The 14,598-nt window shown below is 39.5% G+C and overlaps 1 protein-coding gene across 2 annotated transcripts; it reads right to left on the reverse strand.

Annotated features, from left to right (window-relative positions):
- Positions 1-467: 467 nt before the first annotated feature.
- On the reverse strand, positions 468-13,970 carry mst1ra (macrophage stimulating 1 receptor a). 2 transcript variants are annotated; one of them, XM_085406935.1, is made up of 21 exons: positions 13,880-13,970; positions 11,888-13,168; positions 10,297-10,467; positions 10,049-10,168; positions 9,777-9,947; positions 9,471-9,637; positions 8,228-8,357; positions 7,969-8,105; positions 7,689-7,868; positions 7,501-7,600; positions 7,155-7,385; positions 6,858-7,004; positions 6,597-6,759; positions 6,076-6,168; positions 5,629-5,814; positions 5,464-5,544; positions 5,185-5,366; positions 4,970-5,079; positions 3,973-4,138; positions 3,486-3,622; positions 468-3,165 (listed from the first exon to the last, which is right to left on the reverse strand). In XM_085406935.1, exons 2-21 carry the CDS (start codon positions 13,082-13,084, stop codon positions 2,940-2,942), a joined length of 4,095 nt encoding a protein of 1,364 aa, XP_085263061.1. In that variant the 5' UTR covers positions 13,085-13,168; positions 13,880-13,970; the 3' UTR covers positions 468-2,939. The 2 variants fall into 2 exon arrangements, with proteins under 2 accessions (XP_085263061.1, XP_085263060.1); XM_085406934.1 differs by having other exon boundaries at positions 5,629-5,835.
- Between the last annotated feature and the right edge of the window lie 628 nt (positions 13,971-14,598).

Raw genomic sequence — 14,598 nt, forward strand, 5'->3', positions numbered from 1 at the left:
TTCTTTTCCTCCTAATTATTAATGTGTATTATACGTACTACATGTACTATATTTACTGTTTATAAGGTTGGGGAAACTCAAAACATAATATCCACAACTTTTTGACATTTACTTACCTGGATGGCTGAGCATGCATCAAGAAGTACCAATGTCTGCTATTGTTCTGTCCTCAGGCTTAAACTGGTATGGACTAATGCCACGTTTACATTTACATTTGGAGTTGCTGGTTGCAAACAGCATTCATTTCAACTTTAAAGTCATTATGACATCAGGAAACAGAGGTTTCCCTGATGTTTGGTATATCTGATTTGAAAAGTAAGTCAGAAATTTATTAGATTGCTTTGTTCGTGTGTGTGCGTGTATGTGTGTGAAAAACAAACAAACATGGGTACGTTCTAAAGAAAATACATTCACGTTGCATAATTTGGATTATGGGATTATGTGTTTGAGGAACATCAACATCAATCTCGGAAATATTAGGAGCATTTTATTTAAAATCCTTCTGCAAGGCCACCAATTACACAAAATTCAGTAACAGATCACAGGGCAACCCATTTTAAGCTATGTAGATGTCCTAGTGGTAGTGCCAGTCATCAGTTTCTTTAGTTTCAGTAAGCAACAAATGAGTCAACTGTGGCTTCAACTGAAGTCCATTAAGAGATCTGTTTATTCACACATAGTCGGCCGAGCACATTTACTTTCACTTTTTCCAACATACTTCACATTTGTAGTGTCTTTTTGTAGTGCCACACCTGACAGTTGCTCAGCACATCTGCCGAAATCAACACGCAAAGAGAAATTTTGTCACAGGAGAAGAAAAAATCACTCTGATTTCCATATCATAAGAAAAACAATGTAAAAAAAAACTTTTTCGTTCCCAAAATTGATTTCACTTTTTATTTAAAATCCATGCTATGTCACAAATCTATATTTTTTGTAAAGACTGATGGTTTATAGCGCTTGTCTAAAAAAGCTTAACCCTGAGTCTGAGGAACAGTTAAGCTACGTGCTGTGTCTTTCTACTGCTTTAGGTTCATTGAGTTGAAGCTTTGAGTGCTTACTGCATGAGCTCGTGCTCATCACATACTGTCTAAAAATACATTTTTAAAATGATCTGAATAGAAAAGGTTGATAACAAAACCATTTTTTAAATTCCTGTAGGTCATTAGTAGCATACAATCAAAATAGATCCTATGCATGCTTCAGCATGACTTAAAAAAAGGCATCTTACACAATGTTCATAGGGGGGAAAAAACAGATTCTCTTTAGTCTTTAGGCCAGCTCATTAGATTTTTTCCCCCCAATATCTGGACCTGAGTGTAACCAGAGCTTGTCATTATTGCTACCACCTTTACAGTACCTAAAGGCAAGGGATGGAAAAAGAAAATCTTTATTTAGATCCATAAATTATTCATAGAGTATTACAAATGCTAGATACACAGATTAGGTAGAGGCATGCAGTTTTCACTCTGGTTGAGCTAACATTATTCAGACTCAAACAGTTTGTGTTTTTCCTCTCATCTACCTGGCAGAGAACAAGCGCTGCACTGCCTCAGACCTGTGTCAATGCACTCAGCATCATTTTCATCTTTGGCTTTGACGATCCACTTTCATGAAGAACTTTTGTACTTGCTGCGGTGCTCTGAATAAAATTTTAAATTGATTTTTTAAAAAGCTGGAATGTTCCTGTTTGCCCATCTGCTGTAGGTTTTTTCATACTGTTTATTCACAATAAGACTTTTTGGAGAAGATTATATGGAATCAAGCATTTTGTATAAAACCCCGCTTGACTGTGGAAGCTACTGAAAAGATCCGATCGGTCTTTGGTTCAACAAAAATAAATGGAGCAATAACAAAACTCAACTATCTTTGAACTGAATTCATTGCTCTTGGTGGAAAGCTAGTCCGTGAAAATAAACTATCAGTTTGAAACCACATTACAGCGTCAGTATAGAAGATTAAAATCAGTGCCCATATAATAAATGACCTTCAAATGTCCTATGTACTATGGAGATTATTTTAATTAAAAGCAAAAGACACAGAAATTCATCAAAATGCTTTGCAGGTTACATTTTGCTGATTGAAATGAAAAGACCGTAATGTGTTACATTCACTCAGTGAAACTGTGAATCTGGTTCTCTGAGGTTTAGTTAAATATAGTTGTACCGATTGTGCGGCACCTTTGTGTGGAGACGACTGCTGTAGTGCAGAACATCACTGCACCAGCAACTCAAGTTTTCTTCAGAATAAGGCATTTGTTGCCCTCTAGTGATAATTACAAGCATGGATGTGTTTCCACACAGGACAAAAAGCTCACTTTCATAACTCTGGGCCCAGAGCTTTTTTTGTATGAGCGGCTCCAAATTTGTGTCGACTGAGTTATTTTACATGTGTGATGTAAGATGCACACGTGTATTCTTTTTAAATCTACATGCTACAGACCTAAATAAAACAATTTAAGTTAGCCCATATGGCAAAACAATTGTGGTGCAAATATAAAAACTGTTAACCCCTGAGCACAAGTCTCTGTTCATATGCCCCCAAAGTTTAAGGTACTGATTTAGAGACATTTAGAGACACGTACTATATGTGTGAATAACACCATGTACGTACCACTCAACCCTGTTCTGCAAGTCTAAGAACAAGGCTCTATTTTACATTCATTTTGTCTCATTCACGCTCGTGTTATAGAAAATAAGTCAGCATGCTGCTTCTATTTTGTCACAAAAAAAATTTAGTAACCAGTATGAATCTTCCAGTGGGGTTTTTCCCTCCAGTTAGAGTTTATAATGCCTACAGTGTCAAATAAATCAGTAGCAAAATGTTCAGCGTGCTCGGGTTTATACACATAAAAATTTTTATAAGCTGTCCTTTTCTCTTGTATGTTTTCCAACTCTGGATGCCGTGATCCTGCCAAAGAGCTTTGTGTCATTGCACCTTCAGCTGCTACCATTAGAGTCTGTGTCCAAGTCTGAGGTTGTGGCTTCACTTCCAACTAGGGAGGGGTAAGGCCTTGGCTGGTCTAAGTTGACGTAGGTAACCTTCAAACTGATGTAGTGCTCTCCTTTCAGATTGGACAGGATGCGCTGCACTTCGGTAGCCAAGCTATGGAAGGTAGGTCTACACTCAGGCTCCGGGTCCCAACACGCCAGCATGATTACATAGCTGTGGAATGAATAATTGCGTAAATTATTGAATGAAAAGCTGAGTAAGTAAAAGAGTAAGCAGGTGAAGACACTACTGAATAACGGGCATTGTTTTTTCTCAAATACAAAGTAGCATAGGATTAAATCCCTGTGATTTAGAGGTATGCAGGGTGGAATTGAGGCCACTAAAGACATCAACGTTACATAATGCCGACGTAGGACAGTTTTCCAATTTCATTGCACTATTGTACTATGTATGACTGTGCAATGACAATAAAGAGTTATCTTATCTAATAATGCCCATATGCTACGGGATAGTGAAAGGGTGCTAATTCTTACAGGGTGTCTGGGCAATACTGTGGCTGCAGAAGCCGACGTCCCTTCAACAAGTACTGCGTGATGTCATAGGGGTCCACCTCTGGATACGGGCTAGCACCTCTGGTTAACAGCTCCCACAGTAAGATGCCATATGACCACTGTGAAACAGATAAAGAATAATATATTGTATGTATATTGATTGATTGATTGATTGATTGGTTGAGTGATTGATTTAAAACAGGGCTGCCCAATCCCAGTCCTCGAGAGCTACTATCCTGCAGCTTTTAGATGCATCCCTACTCCAACACAGCTGAATCAAATGGCTTGATTACCTCTTCAGCATGCCATCATGTTTGGCAAAGGCCTGATAACAAGCCATTCATTTGATTCGGGTGTGTGGGAACAAGGATGCATCTAAAAGCTGCAGGATGGTAGCTCTCGAGGACCGGGACTGGGCACCCCTGATTTAAAATGATCTTCATTGGCTTGATTAATTAGGCACACTTACAACATCAGACTTGGTTGTGAACTTCTGTGTTTGCAGGCTTTCGATGGCCATCCACTTTACAGGGAGCTTCACCCTTTTGTGATCTTGAATGCTGTAGTACTCCTTGGCATAGACGTCTCTTGCCATACCAAAGTCAGCAACCTTTACTGTGAAGTTTTCATCCAGCCTGTCAAGACAAAACATCTTAAGAATGGACTATCTAGTTCAAATAACATATTTCTACTTTACATTTCTAACATGTAGACTAGCACGTGTACAACGAGTGTCAGTGAATATCAACCATGTTCTCTATGATGAGATCTAATGGTGTAAGCTTATACATGTTGAGTAAGCTATGTGTTTAACATCTAAACCAGCGGTCCCAACCTCCAGGCCAGTCCGTGAGTCGTTTGGTACCGGGCCGTGAGAGTTAAGGTTCGGGTGTGAAATTTATGGTTTTCGGGCTTTTTAGCGTTTTTTTATTATTTATTTTATTTTTCCCGTGTGTTATGAATAAATTTTCCTTTTTTTGGTATCGGTACTTGTTTTATTTTGTTGTATTCATCTGCAACACCTTAAAGGCCAGTACATGAAAAAATTGTCGGACATAAACTGGTCTGTGATGCAAAAACGGCTGGGGACCTCTGATCTAAACTATCTTTCATGTAGAAAAAAGAATCTAAAATAAAAATGATTTTTTTTTTCAAAATCATGTTAATGTACATTTGTCACTTTTATCTAATACTTTTTTTTAACATTGCAGAAAATAACTAATAATTTTAAAAGATGCCTGAAAGCTGATGAATTTATTAACAAGCTTTGCAATGAACATCAAATTATTTTCATGAAATAATTTCATTTTGCTATATACAACTGACTACAACAATGTGTTCACAAATTTAAAACGGCTAAAACTGCAGAATTATTTCCCCTTATGGCCAACAACAAATACGTTTGCTTGTAGTGAGTCAAAGTCTTTCATATCAAGGCCAGTAATCAGTGCATGAGTCACACTCACATGCAGTTACGCGCAGCCAGGTCTCTGTGAACAAATTTCTTTTGGGCTAAGTACTCCATTCCCCTGGCAACCTGAAGACCAAACCCAATCAGGTCTTTCACTGTTGGATTCTGTAAAGGACAAAGAGTTTGTAAAAACAAAAAAAGAGAGATCTAAGGACAAAACTTGTAATGGCGTGAATAGAGCATCTTCACAGTCCCCACAGTTTAATTTACCCTGTTCTTAGAACGGATGAAATGGCGCAGATCTCCATGCTTCATATATGGCAGAACCACCAGGGGGAGCCCTTCTTTGGGCAGCATGATACCCAACAGTGACAGTATGTTAGGGTGGTTAAAGCCTTTCATAATGATCCCCTCTCTGAGGAACTGGTCTACTTCCTGGAAATCTGTTATCCCTGTTAATAAAACACATATAATAAAATACTTTAATCTACCAGCCAGCAGCTCACAAAACACCAATTTCTTTTATGAAATAAACTGATATTCACTTACTGTTCAGTGATTTAATAGCACAGTGGATTTCTTTCTTGTTGCTGTCTAACAGGTATCCATGATAAACTGTCCCAAAGTGACCTATATTAGAAGAAAATTGCCTTATAGGAATTCTGTGCTAAATTGGCAAATTAGTAATAACAATTGTACAATACTGAGGTTCACCTTTGCCAATAATCTGACTATCCTCAATTGAGAGCATCTCAGGTGGGATTAGCACATCTTTGACCTCTTCAAGAATATTGGAATTCAGGCTAACCATTGAGATATTGTCTCGTGGCATCAAAGGAACAGATAGATGATCAGAGCTGGCACTGTACAATAAACCCTGGAAAGCCAGTCCTGCTGAACCTGAAGTTTGATAGTAAAGATCTATTGTAATGCATTAGAGAAAAAACATAAACAGGCAAATAAATAACTGATAAAATCTGAGTACATGCGAAAAATGAAAAGCATGAAAGTATTTAATGGACTGGGATAAAAAAAAAAGATTATCTATGCTCAAGTTTATATAATGTTCCTCAATAATAATAAATGTTCCTAAATAACTTTATTAGTCAGGTTGTTCTTTGACACATTAAACTGAATCAGTTCATGGCTTGAATCTCTCACCCTGTCTGTAGTCATCTGTTGGAGAAGAAGAATTATTGTTGCTCAGGCGTAGATTATGTGACATCATCGCTGATAAGCGATTCTCTATGGTGGCTGGAGGGGAGAATTCAATCAATCAAAATCAGTTAACAAAGAAAAATCATAGAGAGAGACAGGACAAAATACATTCTGAAGGTGTGCATATAAATTTAAAATAATAGCATGGTCATTTTTATAACAGTTTTTAGAATACACAGTTACAAGGTGCTTCATGCCACCTGCTAGAATATGATCTCAGTGGATTAGCTGAAACCTTATGTCATGAGCTTGGCCATGTAGAGCTTTTTATATATAACTTTTTTTACTAAATTGTGAATGACACAAGGGAAGAATCCACTGAGGATAATGTGTGAAGCACCGGTGAGCCGAAGGTCGGCTAAGAACGACTGACAGATGCATGTAATTAAAATTTGTTGCAAGATTGCTTAGTAAAGTATGTCAGTTTATTGAAATGCATCACAAAATAGCAAAGTCTTTCTCACCTCTCTTTTTTTTCCTTAAATTAATCATAACAATTAATGCAAGGGCAGCTCCTACTACCAGTGCGGCAATGATGCCCAGGACAATGCCTGCAATCGCATTGTTGTTGAAGCTGTCATCAAAGAGCACTGTACCCATATCATAAACGTCATGGTTCACAAACACCTGCAGCAGTGGAAAATATGATCCCTCTTGTTAAATACATTTATTTAAATATGAGTCTCCATAAGTGATTTAGGATGGCTTAAACAGATGATTCTTACCCTAACAGGCAGCCCGTTGCTGGGAACAACCAGGCCTTTAGGAATCCTGCAGGTCAGCTCATTTTGCAAAACCTGCGCTTTGCAGACCGCATCACCAATGGTCATTGTGATCTTCATACATGTTTGTACTGCATCCAATTTTTTATGCTGTTACAAATTGAAAAAGGGTTTAAATATTAAAACACAAGCAGTAATTGTTGTCTTGTGAAGAATGCAACTACTGTTCCTGAGGTTTTTGTACAAACAGCCAAACAAATGACAGAGCAGGAAAAACTGCACATGAGTGTGTGAACATACATGCAGTGAAACCTCGTCCTCTCCTGGTTTTAGAAGTAATATACTGTCATCGTTTTCAAAGGGAATGACTTGGGCATTAGGGTAGTAGGAAAAGTTACTTTTCCAGGCGTCATTTTCCCCATCTATGTGAATAGAAAGCACTCCAGTTTTAAAAATGGTATCTGGAATTTGTTCTGGAAAAGCAGGAACCCAGCACTCCATGTGTGTGGCATTTCTTGTGCCACTGCAAACCTGAGGTAAAACAAAAAAATAATATGCTGTTTGCAATCAAGTTAAAATTAATTAACTGAAAAATGTAACTGCATTAGAAAAAAATCCCAGTAAAGTTTTACAAAACCTTACTTACCCGTTGAAGACGCTCACTGAAGTGAGATTTCAGAGTGTACTCAACCACAATTTTGTTAGCAACATCAAGATTCTGACCTTCTATCACCAGCTTGGAGCCTCTGTAAGGCAATATAAATTAGCATGCCTGCTAGTTTTGATGAGGAACTTGGTGGTAAGCCTATTAGTTAGACCAGTTTAGTGTCATACCTTTGGAAACTGCAATTCGGAAACACAGAGTTTATAACAGGATTATTCTTGTAGGAAAACATCTTAGTGTCATTCACTTGAAGGCTGTCAATAATGACTTTCACAGGTAGTTCCCCAACAGCCTCAGCAGCTTCTGTGTGGCAGACGATTGAAGACAAAGTCCCCTTTCCTTCAGAAACACTGAAAGCAATAGAAATTCAAATAACCAACTATACATAACTAAGGCTACCTGCTTAAATGCACAGCAAAACCAATGTGTTGTAGCGTCTATGTTACTCACTTTTGAATGGTGCAGTTTTTATCTCCAATTTTGACATTTCTTGTTACTCCTGTGTTAAGATATCTGCCTGTTAATGTAACCACTGTTCCTCCAAACAAGGGCCCGTAATCAGGCTTGATTTCTGTTATGCTGGGTGTCTAATAAGAAACACACAAAGTAAATCACATCGTGATTCCAAAATGCATTACAGAAATTATTTCTGATAATTAGAAAACAGAGAGTTTATAACAGGGTGGTGCCATTTAAAAATTGATCTCACCACAAATGACAAGCCAGAAATCTGAGCTGTGCCTTCAACTGAGAAAATGCCCTCCACCTCTCCCTCATTCACTTCCAGAGTGATGTTGAGTCCCTGGTTTGGTGTCTCTTCCCTGATTTTGCACACCAGTCTGTATTAGAGACACAGGGAATGGCATGTCTGTTAGTTCTATGAGAGAATATGAGCCATCTGATGTTTCCCATAAAGGGATAACAAACGACTAACAGAATAAAAGACAAATCATGTGAGAGAGAAGATAAAAGTTAATGACATGCAAGAGCGTCATATTTACGAGTGGCGACTGAAAAGAGGGTCGTCAAGGTTAAGTGCTCAGAGCATTATGAGAACTCCCCGAGCTGTTTTGCGTATAGCAGCATACAAGACTATGGTCGATGATCAGCCCTTATTAAAGCTATGAAAAGTTTCATTCAGGAAAACTTATATATCTAATCTGCCTCCTGAAACCAAACTAGAACTGAGTCCACAGGAGCAGGCCTAATAGCTCAAGGCTCTACCTTCTACTCTACTTTTGGAAACTCTAGGAAAAAAAATAAGCCTGTACTCTGAGACCCAAGAGGACAACTAAATTCAATAAGGACAAACTGTAATCACTCGACCGTGGCTCAGGGGGTTGGGAATCGCATCTGTAACCGGAAGGTCGCCGGTTCGATCCCTGGGCTCTCTGTCCAGGTCGTTGTGTCCCTGGGCAAGACACTTTACCCTACTTGCCTACTGGTGTTGGCCAGAGGGGCCGATGGCGCGATATGGCAGCCTTGCTTCTGTCAGTCTGCCCCAGGCAGCAGTGGCTACAACTGTAGCTGCCTCCACCAGTGTATGAATGTGAGAGTGAATGAATAGTGGTATTGTAAAGCGCTTTGGGTGCCTTGAAAAGCGCTATACAAATCCAATCCATTACTCATCTGCCTGTTTTCCTTAGTGTTGTTTTTCTGTTCTTGACATCACTACGCTGTCAGTCTCAACGCTGTTATTGTCATTCTTGTCCAATAATCTTTTTTCCTGCCTCCTCTGAGCCAATCAGCCCCAAATTATTGTTTTGCACAAAAATTTGACCAAAGATGTCACTGAGATGTTAAGAACAGAAGTTTATATGTCTGAAATAATACATCAGTTATATAACCAATAAAGAGCTCAATACCATCATTTTTTAATTAAGTCTGAGCAGCACATTGAGCAGCACTTCCAACACGAGGAAATGGACTACACGTGGGATTGAACTACTCACCTGTTACTATTGCTCTTTTCAGGCAGGACATCACACACGGTCCCCGAGCCCACAGTAACGATGTGGGTTTTGCCACTGATGATGGGCGGCCGCAGAACAGACTGAAATTCTGATCCGCACAGCGTCACTTCAGTCGCACCACCAGCAGGGACCATTTTAGGAAAAAACTGGAAAAATAAAATTACCAACATAAATCAGTAGCTAATTATGTGTATTTATAATCAGTGTGACTGGAGGAACTTTATGACTCATTTTGTTTAACCATGCAATGGCTTATCACAGAGTCACACAGAGTGACAGATCTACCTCTGTTATGATGGGTCCGCAAGACTTTTTGTTCCACTGTGAGCTACACTCCTCCTGCCTTGAGCAGATTCCCGAACACCAGCCACAGTTCATGAAAAACGGAGCATTCAAACACATGGGGCACGTCTTAAAATGTGCACACCCTGGTCCTGTAGAAGGCACCCTGAACATCTTGATCGTGGAGAGAGTAAGATGAGGGTGTTATAAAAGACATACAAGGGAAAATTCATCAAGAGATAAGCAGTACCTGTGGCAGGTATTACGAGTGTTACCTTATTTCCAACCACAAAGAGAAGTGAATCCTCAGAGTACACAGCTGCGTTCCTCGAAACTGCAGTCTCTCCCAGTGAATAGTTGGCAAAAATAATATGGTTATAGGAACTTAGAATCACCTAAACATGTGAAACAGAGAGGTAATGTCGCGAGGATTCATGGAAATCATAGCAAAAACATCTACATTCAGTACTTTATAATGCATTCAAACTTCAGCGTACTCTCCAGCCCAACACCATGTTATTACCTGGAGTATCCTCCCATCTGACGTGCCAAAATGGCCCACCGTATGAGTCTCAATCGTGTTCACCAGAACTGAAGTAAACAGTACATTTCTCATCTCACTGTTGAAGAGATCGACTCTGTAGTATGGCTTTGACACCAGAGTGGGCTTATCAGTGCATCTGCTATCAGAGTTCTGTACAAGCAGAAAAAACATGTTTACACATGGACAGCTCAAGGAGTTTCATCTTCAGCATATCTGCCTCTATCAGCACTGGGCTCATTCTAGAATAAGTACCGGTACATGAAGACGTGTTTGTGTGACAAGAAAAAGGGATGGAAAAAAATTCTTAATTGTATTCATTTATAGAGGAAGTGCTGTAGTTTCCTCCAGTCATGTTAACAAGCCGTGAGTGGAAAGTCATAAAACAGCAGTGACCTCAGCGTTGTTGACTTGGTGACTGTTTCTCAGAGTAGTTTCTGTCTTCTGCTGAAACTAAACATTTGCATGGTGGGCGTGCAAAACATGAGTTAGACTGGTTTAAAAAAAAGGTCAGCAACCAGAAAAAAAGCAGGATTTGCAAGACTGGTGAGGTAATTAAGCTGACCTGCCCCAGCATGCCCATATTTGAGTTCTCACTTCAATGTCCAATTTTTACACCATTTGAGCTTCTCAGACTTTAATGCTTAAATAGAAATGCAGTTCACTGTATTGAACACACCAGATTCAATAAGTAAAAATCTTGCCCCTCACTTCTTTCATATTCATCCTATTTCCTACTCAAATAGAGATGAGTACAGTCCAACACTGACCCTCCCCTTGAAGTTCCACATTTTTATCAGCAGGATTTATAGCTTGTGTTTCCTGGCACACATTCCCGTAGGTGTACATGCCTGTGGGAGCTCAAAGGACACAGACTGAGCGCCATAAAAGGAAAGACCACACCTTTATTTTATTTTGACGTGAGGAACCATAGCTACATTCAAGGTGTTTCAAGAGAGAGGTGTGCATGTTCTTATAAGGCTGAACCTGCCTTTACCGTCCAGTACCTTTCTCTTCTGTATTGGTTTGTGTATTTGGAAGTTGGGGAGGAAATATTCCACAGTGAAATCCACTGACCTGCTAGGACTGGAAGGACACGTGTGCTGCCCTGAGGCAGTTTGTGTCCTCTCAGTTATTTGTTTTAAAATGAAAAGAAACTGCAACTGTTTTTTTTACCAAAGCCTTGTACTACAAACAGTTCACACCTTTTCATTGAGAAAGACTGAAACTTACTGAGCAGTGACTGAAACAGAGTAATGGTGTCGCAACATGCAGGTCACACCAGTGACTCATCCATCCCTCCCTGTTCTCTCTCTCTCACACACACTCACCTTCATCAGATTTACCGCAGGCAAACATCATTTTAATTTTCAAGATTTATGGACTAACTTTAGTTTTACTTTGAATATACAATCCTTTATTGCTCAAGAAAATAATAATACTGTACTGTAAACCACTTTGCTCTCATCACAAATGACTTAATAATACAATGCTTGTCTGGACAAACCATTTCCTGTATGGGCATATAGTGATATTCTGATGACACTCGAGCATAAAAAAAAGAGTTACTCACTTCATGTGGGCAGTTCTCACATGGCTGGAAGTGGCAGAGACCTCTGGATAGCTGCTCTGTACTTGACTTACAGCAGGCCTCCTCACCAGCCTCGATTTCTTGGTTTATTTTAGTTAAAGGAAACGCACAGAGGGCTGAGTTCTTCTGAGGCTGGCCATGCTTGTTTACCTCCGCGAACACCCCATACAAAACATTTTCTCCCTCAGCTACCCTCAGCTCATCAGCCAAGTCCTTCCCAACTTGCCCGAAATGTGCTGCCTGTAATCCATTATAAACAGTACCCTTGAAAGTCCCTCTCCTTCTTCTCCTGCGCTTTGGCTCGTACCGACACTCCAAAATAAGCTCTCTGTACATCCACATCTCTGGATTAGAAATAGACAGTCGTCCCAGACGAGTTTGAAAAGCTGAATCGTTTTTGTAGGGATTTTCCCTCTGCAAGGAAAGAAAGTAGACATAATCCTTGGCAGAGAAACTGTAGATGTAGTTAATGCTGTAAGAGTCACGTAGTCCAGGAAGCACTGTCACGTTTGTGACCATGTCAAAGCCATCTTCAGTTGAAAGTGGCCTCAGCACTGATAATGACCTCCTTGGGTACGTCTGTGTTATTCTGTCATTGACAGAGGCTGCAACAAAGAAGTATGATGTCTGCCCATCTTCAGCGATCATGGCCTTGGTACCAAATGGGCTGGCCACACAGTCACGACAGTAGGTTGGAGAGTTCCTTTTTTTTGTGTATAAACATTGAGGTGCAGGAGCTTCAAGGGTAATGTCAGTAAAGTAACAGATCCCATACCGAGTACTTCCACAAATGTACAGGTATGGAACTAGATTTAGAGCAGGATCCAAAAGCAGAATCTCGTTGTCTGTATCCACTGGGTCCTCGGGTTGAACTTCTACATCGCATGCCAGACAGGTTTCACAATCAGGACTGCCTATAGGTCCAGTTTTCACCTCCCATATTTTATTCATAGAACTGTTGACTCCCACTACCGCATTCTGATATCCAATGTAAACTTGTTCATTATCCGGGTTCACTGCAATGTTCTGTATTGGTTTCTGGGTTTGGAAGTGGGGGAGGGAATATGTTACAGTGAAATCTATGGAACTCTGAGGTGTAGAAGGACATGTGTGCTGCCCCAAGGCAGTTTGTGATAGCATCCATATCCATACTGTCAACAAGGCAGTCAAACTGACCATTTCCACTTTATGGTCTGCTGTGAATAAATGCTACCTATAAGACAGTTTTCTCAAAGAAAACATTCTGGAGAACCAGCGGGAGCTCTGCAAGAAAAAGCAGAGAAGGAATGTTGAGATTTACCAGACAGGGAGCTGTACCACTGGATTCTCACATTCAGCCGAGATTCTCCACTTCATACTGTAAACATTTTAGCTTACTTAATCTGAGACACAGCTGGAGAACTGAGGAAGGAGGAAAGTATCAGCTGCTTTTTTTCTTTTTCTTTTTGAGGCTCTTGAATAAGCATTTCCTTATCTTCAGCTGCAAATGCCTCATTTTAAAAGGTAGTATTACCTAATATACGCAGTCACGGCATGTAAAACCCAACAAGAATTTGCGAGGATAACGATACAATCTAAAGCGGACAAGAAACAACGCGTTGTAACATGTGGAGAAACCATGGGAGCGTTCAGCCCACCAAAACTACACAAAATACATACAGAGTAACAACTACATTACATGTGTCAAATACACAAAAGTAATAGTTATTATCAGTGCAAAACGGTCATGGAGGCTTATAAAGGACTACGTTACTGTAAATTTCATATTACTATATGACATAACTTCTAATGAAAACCATGATACTACTACAGTTAGAATCATTTGTATTAACTCGAACTGTTTGGATAGGAATCATTAACATGGACCAATAGCTGAAAGTTCTCCGGAACCAATAAAATTTAAGAAATCTTTAACAACTTCTTTAACAAATTTGAATCCCTCAGAGATACGTATGCTAGTGAAGTTCCACTCACCTGACAGCGACTGAATACCTCTATCAATGAGTTTACACTGGCACTGAATTCCCCCATTCCTTTAAGATCTCACGTCAAAAAAAAAACCAAAAACAAAACAAAACAGGAAGTTACTAACCCTTCACAATAAAAGCATTCCAGGCCAGCGGTCTTGTGTCTAAAGGGTGATTAAAAAAAAAACAAATCAGGTCATCAGACCTATAGAGAGATTTGCATTTTTACAGTTGTATGGCACTGTATCGACGGGAGATCTGGATAAATTATAAGTCAAATTTCATTGAAAAAATAAATACTGTGGAAATTAATATCCTTAAATCCTGCCATTATCGTGCCAAGGTACATCTAAATGTCTGGAACAATATTCATTTGGTTATTATTACAAAACAAACGATAATTCGTGGCGTTTTTGTGCTGTAAAAATGAGAATGACACTGCCCGTTCAAACAAGTTTTCTAATATGATTCAATGTTTAATTTTTTAAACTGTTAAAGACCGGAAATGCCATCATCATTCTGACTCGCTTGACTGTGGACTGTGATATCCCTAAGCGGGTTCTGCCCTACCAAGCCGCGCCTGCAACGAGGAAGTATGAAGTAGTTGCTAAATTTGACCATCCGCATAATTTCCTCTCCAAGAGAGCTTTGTCATATTTCATCCTGAAACATATTTCCAGTCAGACTTAAATTTTTGTGGAAAAAATCTTGGCTTATGAAAGCAGT

Source organism: Rhamphochromis longiceps, linkage group LG5 (assembly GCF_057381845.1).
Source record: "Rhamphochromis longiceps isolate RC_006_pf linkage group LG5, R_longiceps_female_GT1.1, whole genome shotgun sequence".
NCBI classification, from domain to species: domain Eukaryota; kingdom Metazoa; phylum Chordata; class Actinopteri; order Cichliformes; family Cichlidae; genus Rhamphochromis; species Rhamphochromis longiceps.

What these genes read in the sequence shown, in the direction of transcription:
- mst1ra (XM_085406934.1), bottom strand. Translation starts at nt 13,084, where the DNA reads ATGGTCAGTTTGACTGCCTTGTTGACAGTATGGATATGGATGCTATCA. An exon ending in TTTCTGGCTTGTCATTTGTG is followed by an intron (nt 8,106 to 8,227) that starts GTGAGATCAATT and finishes GTTTCTTATTAG; the next exon opens with ACACCCAGCATAACAGAAAT. An exon ending in AAAAACTGCACCATTCAAAA is followed by an intron (nt 7,869 to 7,968) that starts GTGAGTAACATA and finishes TATTGCTTTCAG; the next exon opens with TGTTTCTGAAGGAAAGGGGA.